Source organism: Salmo salar, chromosome ssa25 (assembly GCF_905237065.1).
Source record: "Salmo salar chromosome ssa25, Ssal_v3.1, whole genome shotgun sequence".
Classification (NCBI taxonomy): domain Eukaryota; kingdom Metazoa; phylum Chordata; class Actinopteri; order Salmoniformes; family Salmonidae; genus Salmo; species Salmo salar.
The window spans coordinates 42817267-42841293 of NC_059466.1; the positions used below are offsets into that span (position 1 = coordinate 42817267).

The 24027-nt window shown below is 42.4% G+C and overlaps 1 protein-coding gene and 1 long non-coding RNA gene across 4 annotated transcripts in view; one reads left to right on the forward strand and one right to left on the reverse strand.

Annotated features, from left to right (window-relative positions):
• LOC106586824 (collagen alpha-2(V) chain) overlaps positions 1-24027 on the reverse strand; it is a 65540-nt gene that overhangs the window by 31816 nt on the left and 9697 nt on the right. Inside the window, exons 2-5 of the mRNA XM_014174522.2 lie at positions 926-1150; positions 576-595; positions 403-468; positions 43-96 (exon numbers count right to left, since the gene is read on the reverse strand). Of these exons, the coding sequence (XP_014029997.1) occupies positions 43-96; positions 403-468; positions 576-595; positions 926-1150 (365 nt within the window). The remainder of the gene's footprint in view (positions 1-42; positions 97-402; positions 469-575; positions 596-925; positions 1151-24027) is intronic.
• On the forward strand, positions 15185-23383 carry LOC106586825 (uncharacterized). Of its 3 annotated transcripts, none has more exons than XR_001324261.2 (3): positions 15185-15676; positions 16184-16274; positions 22519-23383. It is a non-coding gene; the product is annotated as an uncharacterized lncRNA (long non-coding RNA). The 3 variants fall into 3 exon arrangements; XR_001324260.2 differs by having other exon boundaries at positions 15185-15622; XR_001324259.2 differs by having other exon boundaries at positions 15185-15510.

Consider the following 24027-nt stretch of genomic DNA (forward strand, 5'->3'; position numbering starts at 1 on the left):
AGAGGTGTGTGTGTGTTTTCACAAGTCATGTTTGGAACGTACAGGTCTTCCTTTCTGGCCTCGGTCCCCTCTGAATCCTGGAGATCCGGGAGGCCCCTGTTGTCGAATAAAAAGAACGGATGGGAAAAGCCACACTAATGTCCCTTCATTAATCACATGATGGCATCATTACTGAAATGGAGGAAAGTCATTATTGATGCTCTGTCAAGTACAGGTAGGTAACTGTGCTCTTCTGCCATCTAGAGTTGACTGAAAGAGTCTTACAAAATCCACACCACAAGTGAGAAACAACTGGTAAAAAACGTAAACCTTAAAGCTGTATTTTGGTGAATCTCGACAAAGCACTATATCACAAACTTAGTTTATAATAGACTCTGAAAACAAAGTGATCTATAAGCTTACCATAGGCCCAGGACGACCTCTGATCCCAGTCACCTGTGGTACATCTCCAGGTTCTCCTTTCTGACCCTACAAACCAAGAGCAAGATGACAGTTGTTGCTTCACCGTTAAAATCAAGTTAGTAACACGAAATGTTAAAGATGTTTAATAATCACAAGGAGATCCTAAAGCTTACCCTGTAGACTCTGCCACCATCTGAAAATGACAGAACAGACATAAACAAATAATGATCTATCAAAAGCCTGTAGTCTACAGTGTCATGAGTGTCATCAGTGTCATCAGTGTCATGAGTGTCATGAGTGTCATAAGTGTCACCAGTGTCATCAGTGTCATCAGTGTCATGAGTGTCATTAGTGTCATGAGTGTCATAAGTGTCATCAGTGTCATCAGTGTCATCAGTGTATTAGTGTAGTAGTAGTTACACATTCAAACACAGTTCATACTGGGTTCTCTCATAACAAATGTGTGTCTTTGTCATGACTTGGGGTCACAACAGATTTCCGGTCACGCTTTCTGACCGCTCACCGGGTCTGCCATTGCCACTGGTGTCTGTGCTGCCCTCGCTCTGGCAGATGGGACAGCACTCGCCCTCGGGGATTGTCACTTTCTCACAGTTGGACAGCTCATCGCACTGGATCTCGTCGCACAGGACGGCGCCGTTGTCGCACACGCAGATCCGACATGGCTCCGGTTTCCAAATGTCTCGGTTGGTGTACACCTGGCCGTCAACCGTGCAGCCCAAGTCATCTCCTGTGGAGGATGGAACAGACAGGAAAGGTTAGATCGGAAAGGTTAGACAGGGAAAGGTCAGACAGGGAAAGGTCAGACAGGGAAAGGACAGACAGGATAGGTCAGACAGGGAAAGGACAGACAGGGAAAGGTCAGACAGGAAAGGTCAGACAGGAAAGGTCAGACAGGGAAAGGTCAGACAGGGAAAGGTCAGACAGGAAAAGGTCAGACAGGACAGGTCAGACAGGAAAGGTCAGACAGGGAAAGGTCAGACAGGGAAAGGTCAGACAGGGAAAGGCCAGACAGGAAAGGTCAGACAGGAAAGGTCAGACAGGGAAAGGTCAGACAGGGAAAGGCCAGACAGGAAAGGTCAGACAGGAAAGGTCAGACAGGAAATGTCAGACAGGAAATGTCAGACAGGAAAGGTCAGACAGGAAAGGTCAGACAGGGAAAGGTCAGACAGGGAAAGGCCAGACAGGGAAAGGTCAGACAGGGAAAGGTCACACAGGGAAAGGTCAGACAGGGAAAGGTCAGACAGGGAAAGGTCAGACAGGGAAAGGTCAGACAGGGAAAGGTCAGACAGGGAAAGGCCAGACAGGGAAAGGTCAGACAGGGAAAGGTCAGACAGGATAGGTCAGACAGGAAAGGTCAGACAGGAAAGGTCAGACAGGGAAAGGTCAGACAGGGAAAGGCCAGACAGGGAAAGGTCAGACAGGGAAAGGTCAGACAGGATAGGTCAGACAGGGAAAGGTCAGACAGGATAGGTCAGACAGGAAAGGTCAGACAGGAAAGGTCAGACAGGGAAAGGTCAGACAGGAAAGGTCAGACAGGAAAGGTCAGACTGGGAAAGGTCAGACAGGGAAAGGTCACACAGGGAAAGGTCAGACAGGAAAGGTCAGACAGGAAAGGTCAGACAGGAAAGGTCAGACAGGAAAGGTCAGACAGGGAAAGGTCAGACAGGAAAGGTCAGACAGGAAAGGTCAGACAGGAAAGGTCAGACAGGAAAGGTCAGACAGGATAGGTCAGACTGGGAAAGGTCAGACAGGAAAGATCACACAGGGAGAGGTCAGAAAGGGAAAGGTCAGACAGGGAAAGGTCAGACAGGGAAAGGTCAGACAGGAAAGGTCAGACAGGAAATGTCAGACAGGAAAGGCCAGACAGGAAAGGTCAGACAGGAAAGGTCACACAGGGAGAGGTCAGAAAGGGAAAGGACAGACAGGAAAGGTCACACAGGGAAAGGTCAGACAGGAAAGGTCAGACAGGAAAGATCATACAGGAAAGGTCAGATAGGAAAGGTCAGACAGGGAAGATCATACAGGAAAGGTCAGATAGGAAAGGTCAGACAGGGAAGGGTCAGACAGGAGAGATCAGACAGGAAAGGTCAAACAGGAAAGGTCAGACTGGGAAAGGTCAGACAGGGAAAGGTCAGACAGGAAATGTCAGACAGGAAAGGTCAGACAGGATAGGTCAGCAGGGAACGTGAGCAACAGAAAGGAACTGTGATGGGTAGGAGCATATTAGAGAGATCTGCATTTCTGTGAATAAATTGATGAGAACAGGGACAGAAAGAAGTTGAACACCAAAAATTTGACCACTGCTTTAAAATTCACATTAAAGATAATGTGGTGTCATTGTTCATTTGTAAAATGTGTTATCGCTAGATGCACCAATCAAAGGCAGAAGGCAAAGAGGATGCCTAGTTCTAGGTGTTACATGTTGAAAAATGTGGTAAATGCCACAGTCCAGAACTGAGATAGATCAACATTACATTTACATTTACGTGAAGACACTAGTCATTGAAAGCGATGCACTGGTTAAATGTTATAATTCAGACTTATTTAGTGGCTTGTGAACATGTTCTCATAGCTCTCTTCCTATTGGCTTCCTGTGTGGCTTCATGATAGATTACATGTTTCCTCATTGGACATCGCAAAACCTTCTGGTTTCTTTAATGGCATGCAGTATCACCAACAACAAAATGAACACAAACCCAATTGGACACTTTAAACACAGAAGAATAAATGCAATGTTAGTGTAACAGAATCGTATTATTCTGTATCATAAATCAACAACAGGTGTTTAGAGGTAATGTGGAACATATGTTTTCCATTATGTACGGGATAACATCTCAGTTCAACTACAGGTAAAAGAGGGTTCTGGAAAAGGTGACTGTCGGTTGTAATAAAGTCTCCCCACTGTCAGACATGAGCTAACTTCCTCCAAAGGAATGCCTCAAAAACCTGACTCACAGACTCACAAAAAAATGACCCAGCCACCAATGAAAAACGTCCCTGCAAAGATATACCAATAAAATACTAAATGTTTATTACACACACACAGAAAAGTAGTGGAAAAGGGATATTAAACAGTAATGGTGCTCTATAAAACACAAACCATCTTGAGTGCTTATGCGAATTTACAACAAGCTTCATGGGTTTACCTGGTCTAACTACCCCAAATGCAGGAGAGACTAGGCTATGTCAAGGAAAGCTCCCATTCGTTTTTAACACAATTTATCCACATTTGCATCCACCTACTTATTGATTATGATTGATATTTTTATCTACTTCATTATTTATTGAACTTCTACTCTACCAGGTTAGTAAGTTGACTGAGGAGCACATATTCTCATTCACAGCAACAACCTGATGGAGACTTGCTGGGGAAAGGAGAGCGGTTGAACTTTACTTTAGGGCACATTAGCATTTCTAGGTAGTCATGACAACTGACAAACAAAACATAAACAAACGTATCATCGGGCTGAGTTGATGGAGTAAAGGTGACTTGTAGGTCCTTTACCTGTTCTCGTTATAAACACCAGGTGGCATCCCTGAGCTTTATAGGTAACCATTTGACAAGAACAAGCCTCAGACTGGTCAGAGTGCCAGAGGAACATGTCTACCAGACCAACAGCTCTCACAAGACTCTACTTTATATTTCCACTTATTACTTATGTTCCTCAGTGTGCTGTGAGATCTGACTGGGAGGAAACAGACTGAGCCATCGGCTATGTCATCACTTTGGCACTGTGGGGGTAACGGATCATTCTAGATTAGCTCATCTGCTAAATGAACCATCTGTTATCTCACTCCGCAACATATAGAAAACGGCCACAGGAAGAGTTTAGCCTGAAACTGTCGACTTCCTAAGATGGATGCCGTAGACGATGACCAACATTTTATAAAATTATGAAAGAATTATGACAAAAACTATACACAAAAATGATCCTGGAATACTTGGTTCACCATGATATTATTCTGAATATTAGAGGAAGATAAAGCGCATAAAAGAGTCTGACTTCACAGTAATGTGTTGTCTACTACAGGGGTTTCCAAACCCAGGTTGTTAACAGAGAGAACATTTTGTAGGTTTGAATCTTATTTCCTGCAATTTCTGAATTTTGCCAAGAGGTGCTTTGAACATTTTGCTGACCCCCACAGTTTGGGAACCACAGGTATACTAAACAAAGAGAGGAGAGAACAGATAAGGAGAACCAAACACTCTTATTCTGGGAACTGGCTCAAACTAGCGAGCCAGTGGGATGATGTCACTGATACCACCAATCATTTTTAATACATGCCTTAGCAAAACACAATGCGAACGGTATAGCCATCTCAAATTAAAGGAAACTACAGACTTGGATAAGCTACAATATGGCTAAGTAATCAAATTTAATGGCTAATGTCTAATCTTATAATTGAGGGTACCATAATTCAAGGTATTTCGCCTGCCCTGATGAATGTCTGTGGTTATGAGTCATGCCGCCCACACACACACACACACACACACACACACACACACACACACACACACACACACACACACACACACACACACACACACACACACACACACACCTCACCCCCTTCATCACCCCCATGGGAACACCCCCCCCAACACCACCACACACCAGACATCCAACCCTGGGTCTCAGAAGGTCTCCCCCCTCCCTCTCCCCCCTCCCTGATCCATAGAGCCTGCCCTGCACCATGTCTCGCGTGAGATAACGGAAAACGACCCTGTGACACTCAGCAGGGTTCGCTACGCCTTTTATCATCATTCTTTATCTCTGAACCTCTGTTTGGAACCAGCTGTGTTGTCTCTACACTAGTCTAGGCTCTTGAGACAGTAGACAGTAGGCGGTAGGCAGTAGACAGTAGGCGGTAGGCAGTAGACAGTAGGCGGTAGACAGTAGTAGACAGTAGGCGGTAGACAGTAGACAGTAGGCGGTAGGCAGTAGACAGTAGGCGGTAGACAGTAGGTAGTAGACAGTAGACAGTAGACAGTAGACAGTAGGCGGTAGGCGGTAGGCGGTAGGCGGTAGGCGGTAGGCGGTAGGCGGTAGGCAGTAGGCAGTAGGCAGTAGACAGTAGGCAGTAGACAGTAGGTAGTAGGCAGTAGACAGTAGACGGTAGGCGGTAGGCAGTAGGTAGTAGGCAGTAGGCAGTAGGCAGTAGACAGTAGGCAGTAGGCAGTAGACAGTAAGTAGTAGGCAGTAGACAGTAGACAGTAGGCAGTAGGCAGTAGACAGTAGACAGTAGGCAGTAGACAGTAGGTAGTAGGCAGTAGGCAGTAGACAGTAGACAGTAGGCAGTAGACAGTAGGTAGTAGGCAGTAGACAGTAGGCAGTAGACAGTAGACAGTAGACAGTAGGCAGTAGACAGTAGGCAGTAGACAGTAGGCAGTAGACAGTAGACAGTAGACAGTAGACAGTAGGTAGTAGGCAGTAGACAGTAGGCAGTAGACAGTAGACAGTAGGCGGTAGACAGTAGTAGGTAGGCAGTAGACAGTAGACATTAGGCAGTAGACGGTAGGCAGTAGGTAGTAGGCAGTAGACAGTAGGCGGTAGGCAGTAGGTAGTAGGCAGTAGACAGTAGACAGTAGGCAGTAGACGGTAGGCGGTAGGCAGTAGACAGTAGACAGTAGGCAGTAGACGATAGGCAGTAGGTAGTAGGCAGTAGACAGTAGACAGTAGGCGGTAGGCAGTAGGTAGTAGGCAGTAGACAGTAGACAGTAGGCAGTAGACGGTAGACGGTAGGCAGTAGACAGTAGACAGTAGGCAGTAGACAGTAGGCGGTAGGCAGTAGGTAGTAGGCAGTAGACAGTAGACAGTAGGCAGTAGACAGTAGGCGGTAGGCAGTAGGTAGTAGGCAGTAGACAGTAGACAGTAGGCAGTAGACAGTAGGCGGTAGGCAGTAGGTAGTAGGCAGTAGACAGTAGGCAGTAGACAGTAGGCGAAGGGATTTGACAAGTCTGAAAGCTCTGCTGTCCTGCCTCCAAGTACTGTGCATAACTACAGCAAGCACTTTGTTTAAACTTGGGTCCCCGTTAAATTACCAGTTTCCAGGCTATTGCTCTGTGAAAATGCACGTTTGGATGAATTTAATCAATAAAACACTGGAACAAACAAAGAAAAAACTAATCTTCATGTGAATCCAAACATCAAACATGTTTTTGCAAAGCAGAGAAAAATTTAAATAATTCATCCCAGAAAAACAGTAACTGACTTTGATTGAACATGCCTTGGTTCCCAGGTCTCACGTGGTTACTGAATTTAATTTAATTCATTTGGCAGACACTCTTATCCAGAGCAACTTATAGTAGTGAGTGAACATATTTTCATTTGTAATTGTCCACCGTAGAAATCGAGCCCACAACGCTGGCATTGCAAGTGCCAGGCTCTACTAACAGAGCCACACGGGACCGTGTAGATGTAGCATCTCCCTAATCGTGTAGATGTATCATCTCCCAAACCGTGTAGATGTATCATTTCCTTAACCGTGTAGATGTATTAGTTTCCTAACTGTGTAGATGTATCATCTCCCTAACCGTGTAGATGTATTAGTTTCCTAACCGTGTAGATGTATCATCTCCCTAACCGTGAAGATGTATTATTTTCCTAACCGTGTAGATGTATCATCTCCCAAACCGTGTAGATGTATCATTTCCCTAACCGTGTAGATGTATTAGTTTCCTAACCGTGCAGATGTATCATCTCCCTAACCGTGCAGATGTATCATCTCCCTAACCGTGTAGATGTATCATTTCCCTAACCGTGTAGATGTATCATTTCCCTAACCGTGTAGATGTATCATTTCCCTAACCGTGCAGATGTATCATCTCCCTAACCGTGTAGATGTATTAGTTTCCTAACCGTGTAGATGTATCTCCCTAACCGTGTAGATTTATCATCTCCCTAACCGTGTAGATTTATCAGTTTCCTAACCGTGTAGATGTAGCATCTCCCTAACCGTGTAGATGTATTAGTTTCCTAACCGTGTAGATTTATCATCTCCCTAACCGTGTAGATGTATTAGTTTCCTAACCGTGTAGATATATAATCTCCCTAATCGTGTAGATGTATCATCTCCCTAACCATGTAGATGTATCATTTCCCTAACCGTGTAGATGTATTAGTTTCCTAACCGTGTAGATGTATCATCTCCCTAACCGTGTAGATGTATTAGTTTCCTAACCGTGTAGATGTATCATCTCCCTAACCGTGTAGATGTATTAGTTTCCTACCCGTGTAGATGTATCATCTCCCTAACGGTGTAGATGTATTAGTTTCCTAACCGTGTAGATGTATCATCTCCCTAACCGTGTAGATGTATCATCTCCCTAACCGTGTAGATGTATCATCTCCCTAACCGTGTAGATGTATCAGTTTCCTAACCGTGTAGATGTATCATCTCCCTAACCGTGTAGATGTATCATTTCCCTAACCGTGTAGATGTATCAGTTTCCTAACCGTGTAGATGTATCATCTCCCTAACCGTGTAGATGTATCATTTCCCTAACCGTGTAGATGTATTAGTTTCCTAACCGTGCAGATGTATCATCTCCCTAACCGTGCAGATGTATCATCTCCCTAACAGTGTAGATGTATCATCTCCCTAACCGTGTAGATGTATCATCTCCCTAACCGTGTAGATGTATCATCTCCCTAACCGTGTAGATGTATCAGTTTCCTAACCATGTTGATGTATTATTATTATTACAGGCAAGAGTATCTTAACTAGATGTACACATGATCTACACATTATCTGCACATGTTCTACACATTATCTGCACATGATCTACACATTATCTGCACATGATCTACACATGACAAAATGTAACTAATTGTAAATACACTTCTATAAACTACAGAGGAATAAAAATGTCCAACTGGCCCTGTCTAGTGGAGCCATAGACCGCAGAACTTGGAAAGTGCCATTTTCCCTGTTGGGGTTTCAAAAGGGGGTGTCGGGAGCATTTGAAGTTTACAGTGAGAGAAGTGAGGTTTGCTGGGCGGTCTTAAAAACCTCAGTGCAGGCTAGGGTAAGGAAGGGGTGGTTAACTTTTTCCTCCCCCTCAGCTTAATTCATCACAGGTTCCGTACTTTCAGCAGATGCCGCATAAACCGGATAATCGTGACAACGGTGAAAAAGCATGCTCGTCTGATGCATATTTTCCATTAGTATTCTCACTCAGTCGGTTGGTTTCCCCCACTGTTCTACAACATTTACTTTCTCCAGGTTTCTGAGAGAATGAGAGAATGTCTGGCTGTGTTCTTTGTACTACAGATTCACCAGACTGTTAGACGTTCCTCAGGGGGAACAAAAGCCAGATAACAATAAACCGCAACATTCGACACTGAAACTATGTCACACATCTATGACAACTTGGAACAATCAGGGGGAAAGTGTGGAATACAATCATACAGCAGGCTGCATTTTTTAAAACATTTTTTTAACCTTTATTTAACCAGGCAAGTCAGTTAAGAAAAAAATCGTATTTACAATGACGGCCTACCCCGGCCAAACCCTAACAACGCTGGGCCAATTATGCACCGCCCTATGGGACTCCCAATCACAACCGGTTGTAATACAGCCTGGAATTGAACCAGGGTGTGTAGTGACACCGCTAGCACTGAGATGCAGTGGCTTAGACCACTGCGCCACTCGGGAGCCCAGGAAATGGTTACTTTATGGGTTTTCCCCGGTTAATGCGGAAAAACTCATGACACACTGTGTTTGGGGAGTAGACTGTTGCAGCCAGAAGTCTAGAGGTTAAAACATGACCTTATGGAAACAATGAGTCATTTAAACTCTCTCTTTTCCAAGGACTCAACGCCAGCCAAACTGTTTCAGAAAGTAGGCTTACGTTTGTTTAAAATGAGCAAGATTTCCCAACTGCTCTGTCAGGTGTCAGACACATTCAAAAGCTGCCTAATCCTTGTACTAAGACTTAATCCTTTTATATATTGATGGTTTTCTTTATAGCCTGAACAGATCTGTCATCTGGCAAGACCAGAATGTTCCGGCTGACTCTGCCTTCTTTCCCAGGTCATGCAGATGAGTTCCAGCTGCTGGGTGGCTTTGCGGCAGCTGTGCATGCCTGCTTTGAACCATCTGGTGGCATACATAAATCTTCCAGTTCCTGCTCCCCTTTGACTCCCCCCTCCTATAATTGGTTCACTGATAAATCTATCCAGGACAATGATTGGTCACAAACAACTGGGTCACAATTTTATCTACTGAGCTTAATGTCGGCTTCATAGCCCTTTATAACAGCTAGGTAGATGTTTCACAAACCATTTATAAGCAAATACCATAATATGAAGGGTGATATGACAGGTCCTTACATGAATTCCACGTGGCAGAAGCATTATTATGTGTGAAGCTTATGAAGGCTTTATTAAGCCTTCATGAAAACCTTGGGTAAGTATAATTCCACTGTTTTTCTGAAATTTGTGTTAAGCACTCCAACATGTTGACCTGTCTTGTCAGCAACTAGTTGCTACAGTGTCAGTTCAAAGTGAACATTAACCCAATGATTATACCTGTCTCTTTGTTAGTGTGACTAGAAGAGATGACTCCCTCCATTTTATAAAGACATCTGTGTGTCTGTAAAAAAATAATCTACAACATTATCTACATGTTCCAGAGTTGTGAGGTATGAGCATTGGGGATCATAGGCAAACCTTGTTGGCGCAAGAGAACATTGTTGCTTCTGGTTTGAACACGCACCTCACCTTCCCTTCTCTTCTCTTCCACAAACATGGCTAGGGGATGGGGGTGGGGCTAGGGGATGGGGGTGGGGAAGGAAGGAAGGCCAGCCAGGAAAGTTAAATGAAAAAGTAGCTGATTACACGTCTGTGCCTCTTTTCCTTCTGGAGCTGTCTCTGACAGCCGGGTCTTCCTGTAAAGGAATACAACACACTGCTGTGGTTCCCACCATGTTGGCTTGGGAGAATGTGGTTGCTGTAAATTACCCCCTTCTACTGACTCCTAGTTTTCCATTGTCTCTATTCCACACAACTCAACTATGGTCAACTGCTGTCTACACTGTGTTCAAAATGTTTTCAAATCTGTCAAGGTTTGCTTCTTTGAGCTTTCCTTGTAGAATGGAACCAATTGCATAATCCAAAATGTGCAAACCCTGCCTATAGATAGCACCACAAGCAAGCTCAACAAAACCCTCAAAGTCTTCGAAATCTTAGAAAGAATTCAAATACTACTTGAACCCAGGCATGTTGCAATGTACACTAACTTTCTCAAACTGTTGCCAAAAGTTGGAAGCACAGAATCGTCTAGAATGTCATTGTATGCTTTAACGTTAAGATTTCCCTTCGCTGGAACTAAGGGGCCTATACCTCCTCCACCAAACATTACAGTTGACACTCTGCATTCGGGCAGGTAGCGTTCTCCTGGCTTCCGCCAAACCCAGATTCATCCGTTGTACTGTCAGATGGTGAAGCGTGATTCATCACTCCAGAGTCCAATCGTGGCGAGCTTTACACCACTCCAGCTGATTTTAGGTTTGTATGCGGATGCTCGGCCATGGCAACCCATTTCATGAAGCTCCCGAATAACATTTCTTGTGCTGATGTTGCTTTGAGAGGCAGTTTGGAAGTCGTTAGTGATGTTGCAACTGAGGACAGACAATTTTTACGCCCTACGTGCTTCAGCGCTCGGTGGTCCCGCTCTTGTGTGGCCTACCACTTCGCTACTGAGCCGTTGTTGCTCCTAGACGTTTCCACTTCACAATAATAGCACTTGCATTTGATCGGGGCAGTTCTAGCAGTGCAGAAAGTTGACGAGCTGACTTGTTGGAAAGGTGGCTTCCTATGACGGTGCCATGTTGAAAGTCACTGAGCTCTTCAGTAAGGCCATTCTACTGCCAATGTTTGTCTATGGTGATTGCATGACTGTGTGCTCGATTTTATACACCTCTCAGCAATGGGTGTTGCTGAAATAGCCTGATCCACTAATTTGAAGGGGTGTCCACATACTTTTGTATATACTGTATAGTTTAAGTGCATTGCCTGAGATGTCCCTCTTAGTTAGAGGCTGAATCTTTACAGTAATACCACGGTATTCAAGGCTTTTTAGTAACTATAATATGTGGAAACATATTTAGCCGGCTATACTTATACTAGATTTGAAATACAGCCCAGAAAGTAGTGGGGCCCTGGGGAAGATTATGGGATGAGAACAGTAAATGGGACTTCACATAATCATATCAAACATGACTAGAAGCTACAGTAACAGACTAGGTTTTTCTCTTGTGCACAACTGAATTTGTGCAAAGCAAAGTTATTCCAGTGAATTAAGAGCAATGTAGAGCAAGCCATCCATCTGAAAATTGTCAACCAGCAGTGCATCAAAGGAAGAATTATAATAGCCATACTTGGGAGGATAGAAGCATCTACTGTAGCAAGTTTCAACAATATGCCAGTTACTGAATAGAATAACCTTGAAGGACATTGGTCTTGCCTTGCCGTCAACTTGACTGCAATCTTCTCTAGGCTGTGGTTTACCTCACGGTGGCATTTGGCATGCTCTGTAACCGTACATGGTTTGTATGTTTGCTTTTTTCACTTTCAGATGAATTACAGCCCTCTGACCACAAAGTCAGTGATGTTGAGCATATGACATATAATTTACGGTATCATAACACACTCGGCACATAAACACAGGCATGAGGAAGAAACACAGATCAAAGAATATGATACAATATGATTCATCTGTATTGAAAAGCCCTTGAACTCTCCTTAACCTGAACCAGCTGTGGTATACTTAGCATGTCTGTAACTGTAATGAATTTCCATTTCACTCCAAAGTTGTCTTGAAAGGCATATTGTATTGTGAGATAAATGATTGTCACAATCCAGAACTAACACTATCTATAGGTTGAACGGAGGAAAACCTCTGTGTGTATAGTGATGATCGTCATGACATCATTTGCGTACATATTAGGCGTGAAAAATAAACATACACAGGTAAAATGTTTGTCTGAAACTACTGCTTGGCTTCCACAGGTGTAGGTTACCTGTCACGTCCTGACCAGTAAAAGGGGTTATTTTGTTCTTATAGTTTGGCAGGGGGTATTTGTTTTATGTGGTTCAGGGTGTGTTTGTGTATGTGTTCATGTAGAGGGGGTATTTGGTTTATATGGTTCGGGGTGGTTGTTTATGTAGAGGGGTATTTGATTTATTAGTCCAGGGTTTTGGTTATTGTTCTATGTTAGTTTAGTTCTATGTTCAGTCTAGTCGTTTGTATTTCTATGTTTAGTTAATTGGTGTTGGGGCCTTCAGTTGGAGGCAGCTGTCTATCGTTGCCTCTGATTGAAGGTCCTATAAATAGGTATGTGTTTTGTCATGGGATTTTGTGGGAGATTGTTGCTGGGTATAGCTTTGTGCCTTACCGGCCTGTTCTTTGTCGTCGTGTTTATTTTGGTTTTCCTTCTTTATCCTTTAATAAAGGAAGATGAGTATACATTTTCCCGCTGCGTCTTGGTCTAAACCCTACGACACCCGTGACATTACCTGTTGGATTTTTAACAATGTGATTTCCACATTGTCTCAGGTGGTGTCCACTAGCACACTAGATCAAACCAAGCAAAACACATTGACATGCTTTAACAAATGGGAACAACATTTTCTCCTTCGTGATTTTAATAATACAGTATACATGGTAGACTATCCTGTAACAGACCTTCTGAATCAAACTCGGATGCATTACAAAATCGACATTCCCTGTCTCTGATGTTTAATTAGCTTGCTATCAATTGAGCCTCAGACAGGCAACCTTAAAAACCAATAAAAAGCATCGCGTTGACTACGACACACAGGGAAATAACTTCATCATTACTTCGATAGCAATTTCAAGCTCCATTTCCTTCTTCCATGCATGAGAAGCCAGCCAGTCCATACATCATGCCAGGGTTGTATTATTTAGGGCATGTAATAGGAAACGTTTAAAAACGTTTTGCAACGGGGGGGTGACAACACAAATCCATGTAGTCCCTCTCCGTTTCTGTCCATTTTCTTCTGTTTTCTTCTGCTAGAGCCAAATGAATACAACCCAGGTATGACTAAAGGAAACTTTACACGATGACGTACATTCCAGTTTACCAGTCTGCACTTTAACATATACACAAGGTCACGGTCTCCTGGTGTTTTACATCAACTAAGTGCATATCCAGATGTAGGAGAATAAACGGTCTGCAGCTCTGCTCCTGAGGAGGAAGAGTAAGAGGAAAGTTATATGTACTTGTGGCTCTATTGAAACACTAGGAGGAGAAATACAACAGTTATTTTAGTCCATATATTTTACATTAGAAAGTGAGAATAAATGTAAAAGAGTGAGAAATGTTTGGTATAAATGGAGATGTAAACAAAAGGGAGTTGCTCCTAATCCATGACCAGGTGTTATATTTCTGAGGCTGCGTATCTGTGAGGGCACACAGTCTCGCAGGAATTTGAGACTTCCCTAATTTTCTCATGCCGAAACCAGGTTAGAAAGGAAGAAGAAGAAGAAGAAGAAAATGGCTGCTTATGTGGCCATGCTGTGGGGGTAAGATGGAGGACAGGGAAAAAATTAGAGAAGTGGAACACAATATAAGTAAATATGGAGTGGGGAATGCAAAAGCCTTCTGGAAGATCTGATGAAGGATAAGATGGTGGACAGGAAAAAAAGCAGAAATGTGGAAGATGTTTTTAGTGAATATAGAATGGTGGATCACACAGAACTTTTGGAAGAGCATCAGAAGGAAATTGAATGTGATGAGTGTGAGGAGGAATTAACTGTGGTGGCAGGTGCAGTGAAGACTGCTGATGTTGAAAAAGATGATTCTGGCCCAGTGGGAGTGACATTTCTGGAGAGAATGGATCCTTGCCTTCTGGTAGATTCTTACGTGGTGTCAGGTTGGGTGGAGAAATGGTTTGGGACTGTGTTGGTGAAAGTAACTCGAAATGGACTCGTGAAGATATTTTGCCTTTCCTCTGGCCAAAGGGAGTAGGCGCTCCGGACCGCGCAACTAAGGACAAGAGTTGTGACTTGCTTTGTAGAGCACCGTTGAAAGGAGTGAAAGCATTGGTGGCATTAAGTGTGGAGGAGAATCAACTGAAATTGAAGATTCCCGTTGTCTGTGACGCCCGGCGTCTGGTGCGACACGGTGGAAAGGATAGGGAAAGGGAGAGGACACTGTCTGTCCTGCTGAGTTTTCAAGCAGAGTCTTTACCTGACAAGGTATGAATTTAAGTATGCTCTCTCTAATTCTCTCTCTATTTCTCTCTCTCGGAGGATCCGAGCCCTAGGACTATGCCTCAGGACTACCTGGCCTGATGACTCCTTGCTGTCCCCAGTCCACCTGGCCGTGCTGCTGCTCCTGTTTCAACTGTTCTGCCTGCGGCTATGGAACCCTGACCTGTTCACCGGACGTGCTACCTGTCCCAGACCTGCTGTTTTCAACTCTCTAGAGACAGTAGGAGCGGTAGAGATACTCTGAATGATCGGCTATGAAAAGCCAACTGACATTTACTCCTGAGGTGCTGACCTGTTGCACCCTCGACAACTACTGTGATTATTATTATTTGACCATGCTGGTCATTTATGAACATATTGGCCATGTTCTGTTATAATATCCCCCCGGCACAGCCAGAAGAGGACTGGCCACCCCTCATAGCCTGGTTCCTCTCTAGGTTTCTTCCTAGGTTCTGCCCTTTCTAGGGAGTTTTTCCTAGCCACCATGCTTCTACACCGGCATTGCTTGCTGTTTGGGGTTTTAGGCTGGGTTTCTGTACACTACTTTGTGACATCAGCTGATGTAAGAAGGGCTTTATAAATACATTTGATTTGATTTGACAAGGTCAATTTAGAATGTGTAATTTATCCCGTGGGAGCTTTTGTCCCGAACCCATTACGGCGTTTTAAGTGCCAAGGTTTTGGTCATGTTGCAGCAGTGTGTAGGAGGGAGATTGCTAAATGGGAGAAGTATTCAGGGCGGCATGAGACAAAGGAATGTGTACTGTCGGTTTTAAAAAGCTGTGTGTGTGTTAGCTGTGGGGGTGCCCATGGTGTTGGAGATCGGAGGTGTCCAGTGAGAGAAAGGTAGGTTGAGGTTGCCGGGATCAGAGTAGTACAGAAGGTGTCATATGCTGAGGCAGTGTAGAGAGTAGCAGAGGAATATGGATCTAGGGCGAGAGATCCTGAGAGGATTCCTGTGAGTAGGCCGAGTCCAATAGAGAGTGATTGGAATAATATTTGTTTCAGTAAGGTGGGTTTCTTAGCATTTATAGCCATGGTTGTCAATTGTACTCTAGAAATGAAATGTAAGTCACAGAAAATGGTGGCAGCTGCAGAGAGGTACTTGGGATTGCAAGATTTTACTGCAGAAGAGTTGCAGGGGGTTGTTGAGCGGCAGTGTTCTGTCCTCCCAGTTCATCGACTTGGTGTTTGACTAGATAGGGTTAAGAAGGAATTTGATATCACAAAGTACTGTACATGTCTAAAATATATGTACTGTACATGTCTAAAATATATGTACTGTACATGTCTAAAATATATGTACTGTACATGTCTAAGAGATCCATAATTGTTCTTCAAAATGGCCAAGATATGTTAATAGTGACATTTTAATAGTGACATTTTTTTTGCAATTGCAATAGTGACATTTTACACCAGTGCAGCAAGCTAGTGGACTTCATTAAATACTGTTGAAATCAATTTCATCTGTGGGGATATGATGACACCTTTTATCTCTTCCCTTGCTGTGATCTGGTAGGTCCCTGAAAACTGTCTCCACTTCTTTCCTGTGCAAGAACTACGAGCCAAATGTCAGAGAAATTGTGGACTAATACACAATGTATTTGGAGGTATTTTGTCGTATTCATTTTTTTATGCGATAGCAAGATAATGGAGATGATGGATGCTAGCTACTTTACAGTTTACAACATGGTCGTTCATAGCTATGTGAATTTATGTGTACTGACTGCTATTAACTACAGCTAATAAAAGATTGTTGCATTGCATGAGAGCTTCATCTATGTATGTGCCGGCATTTTCGCGTCTTGTAGGACAATCCGTTCTGGTTGACATGTTGACACAACAGCGGAGACGGTCTACCATCTTGGCAACACTGGTCCTGCCATAAATGTAAAGCTAGCTGGCATCCTCTTTGATAACTAGTCTACCTTTGCTAGCTAGCTAACATAGCTAGCTCATCAAACGGTATTTTCTTTGCTACTTCTGCACGATGGCACTTAGCATGCTAACCTTAGCTTAAAATTAAGCAAATAGTACTGAACTCATGACAAAATCATGTTTTGACATTGTATTGGCTATTGGTGTTTTGGTTTTTGCTTAGTGACATTGTGAATATCATATTTTGGGCATTTAACTAGCTATGTATCTAATCAGGTTAAGGGCGTAAAAAATGACTGAAGTTCCAAATTCCTGTGAGATTCTGTGAGAATTTGTGCACTCGTCGATATGGAGCTTCAGAAATAAAAGATCCGGTCACAGATGAAGAGCCACTCCTTAAACAGAAATCTGTGTATATGTCTCTAACCTTACATGAGATAAACTACGGTCTAATGATGAAATACACATGTCCGGTCATTATCATTACTTTTGGAGGGATGGACGTGGACCTGGTTTGTGTGGAAACATATATATATATATATATATATATGTATGTCATGGGGAACATCCCTGGGCTAGTGAAGATATACTGCCACGACCTTTCATTTGACCACTAGGTGCTTTAACTAAATAATACCATATTACCTCGCAAGCTAGTGAAAACATCCTTGCCTGGTTTTTCCTTCTAATGCTAAATCTCTCTCTCTCCCCCTTCTCTCCCTCCTTTCCATTCCCTCTCCGTTTGTTTGATAGTGCTGAAAGCTAGCAGAGCTCATGCAGCTGGTTTGCCATGACACTGGCTTACATTACAGCGTGTTACTAAGTGCAGCCTAAGGCAAGGCAAAGATGTATGTTATAAATATTTACATCTTGCGACTGGACTGCAGATTTGTGTACATTTGAATACTCTCAATACTTCTCAAAGTATCGCAAATAGGTTTGATTCATGTTGGAGAATAATACAGTATTACTGCATCACAGCAACTAGAAATGAATTGGAATGCTTTTCTAGTTAGCTTGAAAATGAACTGTTGACGATCTAACAAACACTCAAGGGAGGTAGAAAACACAGAAAGCTGTTTGCAAGAACAACAACCTATCTGGGGATAGGGCCCATTGTCTCAGATGACATTACTCAAACTAAGGCCTAGGGTGGGGGAGTGACATGATCTATGGTTTTCACTTTAAAAGTAAATGGACCCCTTGAAGTTTACGGTGCCCTATATCTCTGTTATACCTGGAGACAGAATCTAGAGCGGACACAACTCCAAAGTGCACTCTTTAAAATACTAGCACACACTTGTTGTTTACTTGACTTCTGCATTTAAACAATACTTGAACGGATTCTGTAATTGTAGTATCCTACATAGCATAAAGATACATTATGAGACCTAAAAAAGTAATGTTGAAACCTAGACTGCCAAAATAATTGAATAGAATTTCACGTTTTGGAGCAAATCGATTTCTAATCTAATTGTAGACAGAAAATCACAAACACAGTGGCTTTGAGTTCTGGGATGAGTGAGAGCTGTGGAACATTTCAAACTATGTTTCCTACTGACCTCCTGATAGTGAAAGTAAGGTCAAAAAGCAATTTGATGGTTACATTCCAAACTGACTATTCCGCCAAAGAGAATCGCCCCAAAGCAGGCGAGGACATTTACCTTTATCTCCGTTGTTATGAAAAGTACAAAACTTAACTGTAAAGTTAACATTCAATCAATGTTATCAACATCTGAACCAGGAATAAGAAACACCCACTGGGCTCAGACTGGTTGAATCAACGCTGTTTTCACGTTATTTCAATGAAATGACGTTGAACCAACTTGGAATAAACACTGAATTGACGTCTGTGCCCAGTGGGCGTTGTCTTGATGTATTACTGGCGAATTTAGAATGAAAGCTTGTCAAGTTGTCTCCAGTCTGTTGACTGCGGCTCCTCCCTTCGATGAGCAGCCATTACATATTTTCTGAATATGTCATCAGCAGCTGTGTCAGCTTCAGCAGTTCCAAAATGTCTGCTCTGAATTCACAGTAGGGTGGACATTTTCCCATTAGGAAACAAGTATGTCCTTCACCTATTCTCATTTGACCTAATTAAATGGATAACCAGCAATACATCCTATTGATGCTGATGTATGATCTAAATGGTTGGATCACCTGGTATTGTTGCAATCAAAACAATGCGATTGATATACAGTGCCTTTGGAAAGTATTCAGACCCCTTGATTTTTTCCACATGTTGTTGCGTTACAGCCTTATTCAAAATTGATTAAATTGTTTAAATTGTTTTCTTTCCCTCATCAATCCACACGCAATACCACATAATGACACATAATTTACATTTTTGCAAATGTATAAAAAATATAAAACAGAATTATCACATTTAAATAAGTATTCAGACCCTTTACTCAGTACTTTGTTGAAGCACCTTTGGCCGCAATTACAGCATAGAATCTTCTTGGGTATGACGCTACAAGCTTGGCACACCTGTATTTGGGGAGTTTCTCCCATTTTTCTCTGCAGATCCTCTCAAGCAATGTCAGGTTGGCTGGGGAGCGTTGATACAAAGCTATTTTCAGTTCTCTCCAGAGATTTTCGATCAGGTTCAAGTCTGAGCTCTGGCTGGGTCACTCAAGGACATTGAGAGACTTGTCCCGAAGCCACTCCTGCATTGTCTTGGCTGTGTGCTTAAGATCATTGTCATGTTGGAAGGTGAACCTTTGCTCTGGAGCAAGTTTTCATCAAGGATCTCTCTGTACTTTGCTCCATTAATCTTTGCCTTGATCCTGACTAGTCTCCCAGTCCCTGCTGCTGAAAAAGATCCCCACAGCATGATGCTGCCACCACCATGCTTCACCGTAGGGATGGTGCCAGGTTTCCTCCAGACGTGACGCTGTGATGTTCAATCTTGGTTTTATCAAACCAGAGAATCCGTCTGGCCACTCTACCATAAAGGCCTGATTGGTGGAGTGCTGCAGAGATGGTTGTCCTTCATTCTAGAAGGTTCTCCCATCTCCACAGAGGAACTCTAGAGCTCTGTCAGAGTGACCATCGGGTTGTTGGTCACCTCCCTGACCAAGGCCCGTCTCCCCAATTGCTCAGTGTGGCCGGGCGGCCAGCTCTAGAAAGAGTCTTGGTGGTTCCAAACGTCTTACATTTAATAATGATGGAGGCCACTGTGTTCTTGGGGACCTTCAATAACGCAGAAATGTTTTGGTACACTTCCCCAGATTTCTGCCTCGACACAATCCTGTCTCGGAGCGCTACAGACAATTCCTTCGACCTCACGGCTTGTTTTTTTCTCTGACATGCACTGTCAACTGTGGGACCTTATATAGACAGTTGTGTGCCTTTCTAAATCATGTCCAATCAATTGAATTTACCACAGGTGGACTCCAATCAAGTTATAGAAACATCCGAAGGATGATCAATGGAAACAGGATGCACCTGAGCTCAATTTCGAGTCTCAAAGCAAAGGGTCTGAATACTTATGTAAATAAGCTATTTCCGTTTTAGTTTTTTAAAGAATTTGGCAAAAATTCTAAAAAACAGTTTTTTGCATTGTCATTATGGGGTACTGTGTGTAGATTGCTGAGGGACATATATATAATACATTTTAGAATAAGGCTGTAACGTAACAAAATGTGGATAAAGTCAAGAGGTTTGAATACTTTCCGAAGACACTGTACTTGCTAATATCATGCTCCAAATGGTAGTGCTGATTAGTGCTTTTTTTTTACCTCGGTTGTGTCAATTCGATTATAAACATATAATCACAGTTTTGAATGCTGTAACAACACTGAATAAAACAATTAATGAAAGTCAAATCATGTTAGGGACCACCCATTACTGCTTATCACATTACTTTAGTAAAATATTAGTTATATTTGATGACATTATTCTAAATCATCATCTCTATAGAGCTGCTATCTGACAAAATCACTATTTTAATAGTTCTTCAAAGTAAATAAGGCATACTTTTCTGACTGCTGAGTACCAACTATCAATCACTTACTGTAGATCAGGGTGTCAAACTCATTCCATGGAGGGCCTAGTGTCTGCAGGTTTATTGTTTTTCCTTTAAATGAAGACCTAGACAACCAGGTGAGAGGAATTATTTACAAATTATTTACCGTAATTCGTCAATCAAATACAAGGGAGGGCAAAAATCCACAGACACTCGGCCCTCCATGGAATGAGTTTAACACGTGACTTACATCATATTTTCAGGCTCCCGAAGCAAATGCTTTATATTATTCTAGAGCGTTCTCTCTATCCACGGTCTCCATGTCTGCTCCCTGCACAGACTGCACAAGTTTAAACTGGCGAGCAGTGGATTATGGTCATTGTAGTTAATTACCATGTTTTCTGCCCTAATCTATGTAGAATATTGGCCTGTTGGAAACTCAACTCCCTACGACATCGCACAGTTCAGGCTTGATCTGATTTAGCTTTACAGAAACTGCACATCGAGGTCACAGAAAAAACATTTACGAAATAGAATTCAATTATTGAACTGACATTTGTGAATTAGTTGTTTAAAAACCAAAAATAACCGACGTTTCAATTAATCGCTCAGCATTACCTAATGGTATCAACTCAAAGTCAGTTCATAACTGGTTGACACAAGATATGGGTGCCATAGAACATCTAAACAGAATGTTTGAACTCTAGAATATAGATGCTAAGTTCTTGGTCTACTTAACACAGATATACACTGAGTAGACAAAACATTCGGAACACCTATTTCAGGTGATTGACCAGGTGAATCCAGGTGAAAGCTATAATCCCTTATTGATGTCACCTTCAGTGTAGATGAAGGGGAGAAGACAGGTTAAAGAAGGATTTTTAAGCATTGAGACAATTGAGGCAAAAAAAAAAAAAAAAGGCATGGACTTTATATGTGTGCCATTCAGAGGGTGAATGGGCAAGACAGAAGATTTAAGTGCCTTTGAACGGGGTATGGCAGTAGGTGCCAGGCGACCTGGTTTGAGTTTTGTCAAGAACTGCAACGCTACTTGGTTTTTCACGCTCAACAGTTTTCCATGTGAATCAAAAATGGTCCACCACCCAAAGGACATCTAGTCAACTTGACACAACTGTAGGAAGCATTGGGCCAGCATCGCTGTGGAACGCTTTCGACACCTTGTATAGTCCATGCCCCGATGAATTGAGGCTGTTCTGAGAGCAAAAGGTGGTGCAACCCAATGTAAGGAAGGTGTTCCTAATGTTTTATACACTTAGTGTATGTCCTCTAACACATATCTGCAGTACAATGGCTGTGTTTACACAGGCAGCCCAATTCTGATATTTCTTTCACTAATTGCTATTTTGACCAATCAGATCAGTTCTGAAAAAGATCTGACATGGACAGATATGTCATTGGCCAAAATACCAATTTGTGGAAAAAATATCTGAATTTGGCTTCCTGTGTAAACGCAGCCAATGTGTCCTTGTACACAATATCCTGTCTCTCTGTCACAATCTTCTTCGTCAGACAATAAGGAAAAATCATTGTCGGACCAAAACGCAGCGGGATCATGTGTACTCATCTTCTTTATTTAGGAAAAGAAGGGAAACCAAAATAAACACGTACACAAAACACAATGACGCATAACAGGCTGGTAAGGCAACTAAGCTATACCTAGCACAATCTCCCACAAACTCCAAACACATACCTAATTATAGGACTCTCAATCAGAGGCAACTAGAAAACACCTGCCTCCAATTGAGAGTCCAACACCCAATACCTAAACATAGAAATACTAAACTAGAAAGAACATAGAAATACAAAAACATAGAACATAACCCAAAACCCGGAAATAATAAATCAAACACCCTTCTAAACAAACCACCACCCCGAACCACATAAAACAAATACCCTCTGCCACGTCCTGACCAAACTACAATAACAAATAACCCCTATTACTGGTCAGGACGTGACACTCTCTCAGTTTCCTGTCTCTCTCCAAGGTTTTACAGGGGCATAAACGACCGTGGACATGAACAGCCCAACCCCAGAGACCAAACACTAAACTCTTCCAGAGGAAATACCACTGTGACAGGGCTTCCTGTGATGGAGATAGCCCAGCCTGTGAGGAGGGGACTGGGCTGAGAGAGAGATGAAACTGCCCTGGATGAAATGTATTACACAGAGCTATCCCACCACCCACCCACCCGCCCACAAGATTTTGATAACCTGCCAACCCACATCACTGGATGACTAAAGATTTGAAGGGGAAAAGACAGCATCAACATGTCTTCAGTCAGATACAACAATTCAAACTAGTCATAGACTGTTCTCTCTGCTACCACACGGCAAGTGGTACCGGAGCACCAGTCTAGGTCCAAAAGGCTCTTTAACAGCTTCTACCCCCAAGCCAGTAGACTGCTGAACAACAGCTAATCAAATGGCTACCCAGACTGTTTGCATTGACCCCCTTTTTTACGCTGCTGCAACTCAACTTCTTCAGTTCCCTCACTGAGTCTGTGTGGGTAAATAAAGATGTAATAATAAAGACCCTGTATGGCTGTGTTGATGTTATGCTAACTAAAAGTATTCGCAATGGCAATTAGAAGGCAATTAAATTGTTCCCAACAGAAAACAACATGTGGATCCACTTTGAGCACTGCACATATCTACAGAATGCATCCAAAAGCTGCACTTAATAATACTTCACTCACTCAGGCTTTTTTGTTCTCTGTAAATTACTGCTTTCAGACGTTTGATCCCAGAAAATAACCATCAATCTTTGTTAATGGCTGTTGTATAGGCTAATACTGTATGTATATATGCCATGTTCTAAATGTCATCTAATGTGTAATATGTCACATCTAATGTGTAATATGTCATGTGTAATATGTCATGTCTAATGTGGAATATGTCATGTCTAATGTGTAATATGTCATGTCTAATGTGGAATATGTCACATCTAATGTGGAATATGTCACATCTAATGTGTAATATGGCACATCTAATGTGGAATGTGTCATGTCTAATGTGGAATATGTCACATCTAATGTGGAATATGTCATATCTAATGTGGAATATGTCACATCTAATGTGTAATATGGCACATCTAATGTGGAATATGTCATATCTAATGTGGAATATGTCACGTCTAATGTGGAATATGTCACGTCTAATGTGGAATATGTCATATCTAATGTGGAATATGTCACATCTAATGTGTAATATGGCACATCTAATGTGGAATATGTCATATCTAATGTGGAATATGTCACGTCTAATGTGGAATATGTCACGTCTAATGTGGAATATGTCACATCTAATGTGTAATATGGCACATCTAATGTGGAATGTGTCATGTCTAATGTGGAATATGTCACATCTAATGTGGAATATGTCATATCTAATGTGGAATATGTAACATCTAATGTGTAATATGGCACATCTAATGTGGAATATGTCACATCTAATGTGGAATATGTCACGTCTAATGTGGAATATGTCATATCTAA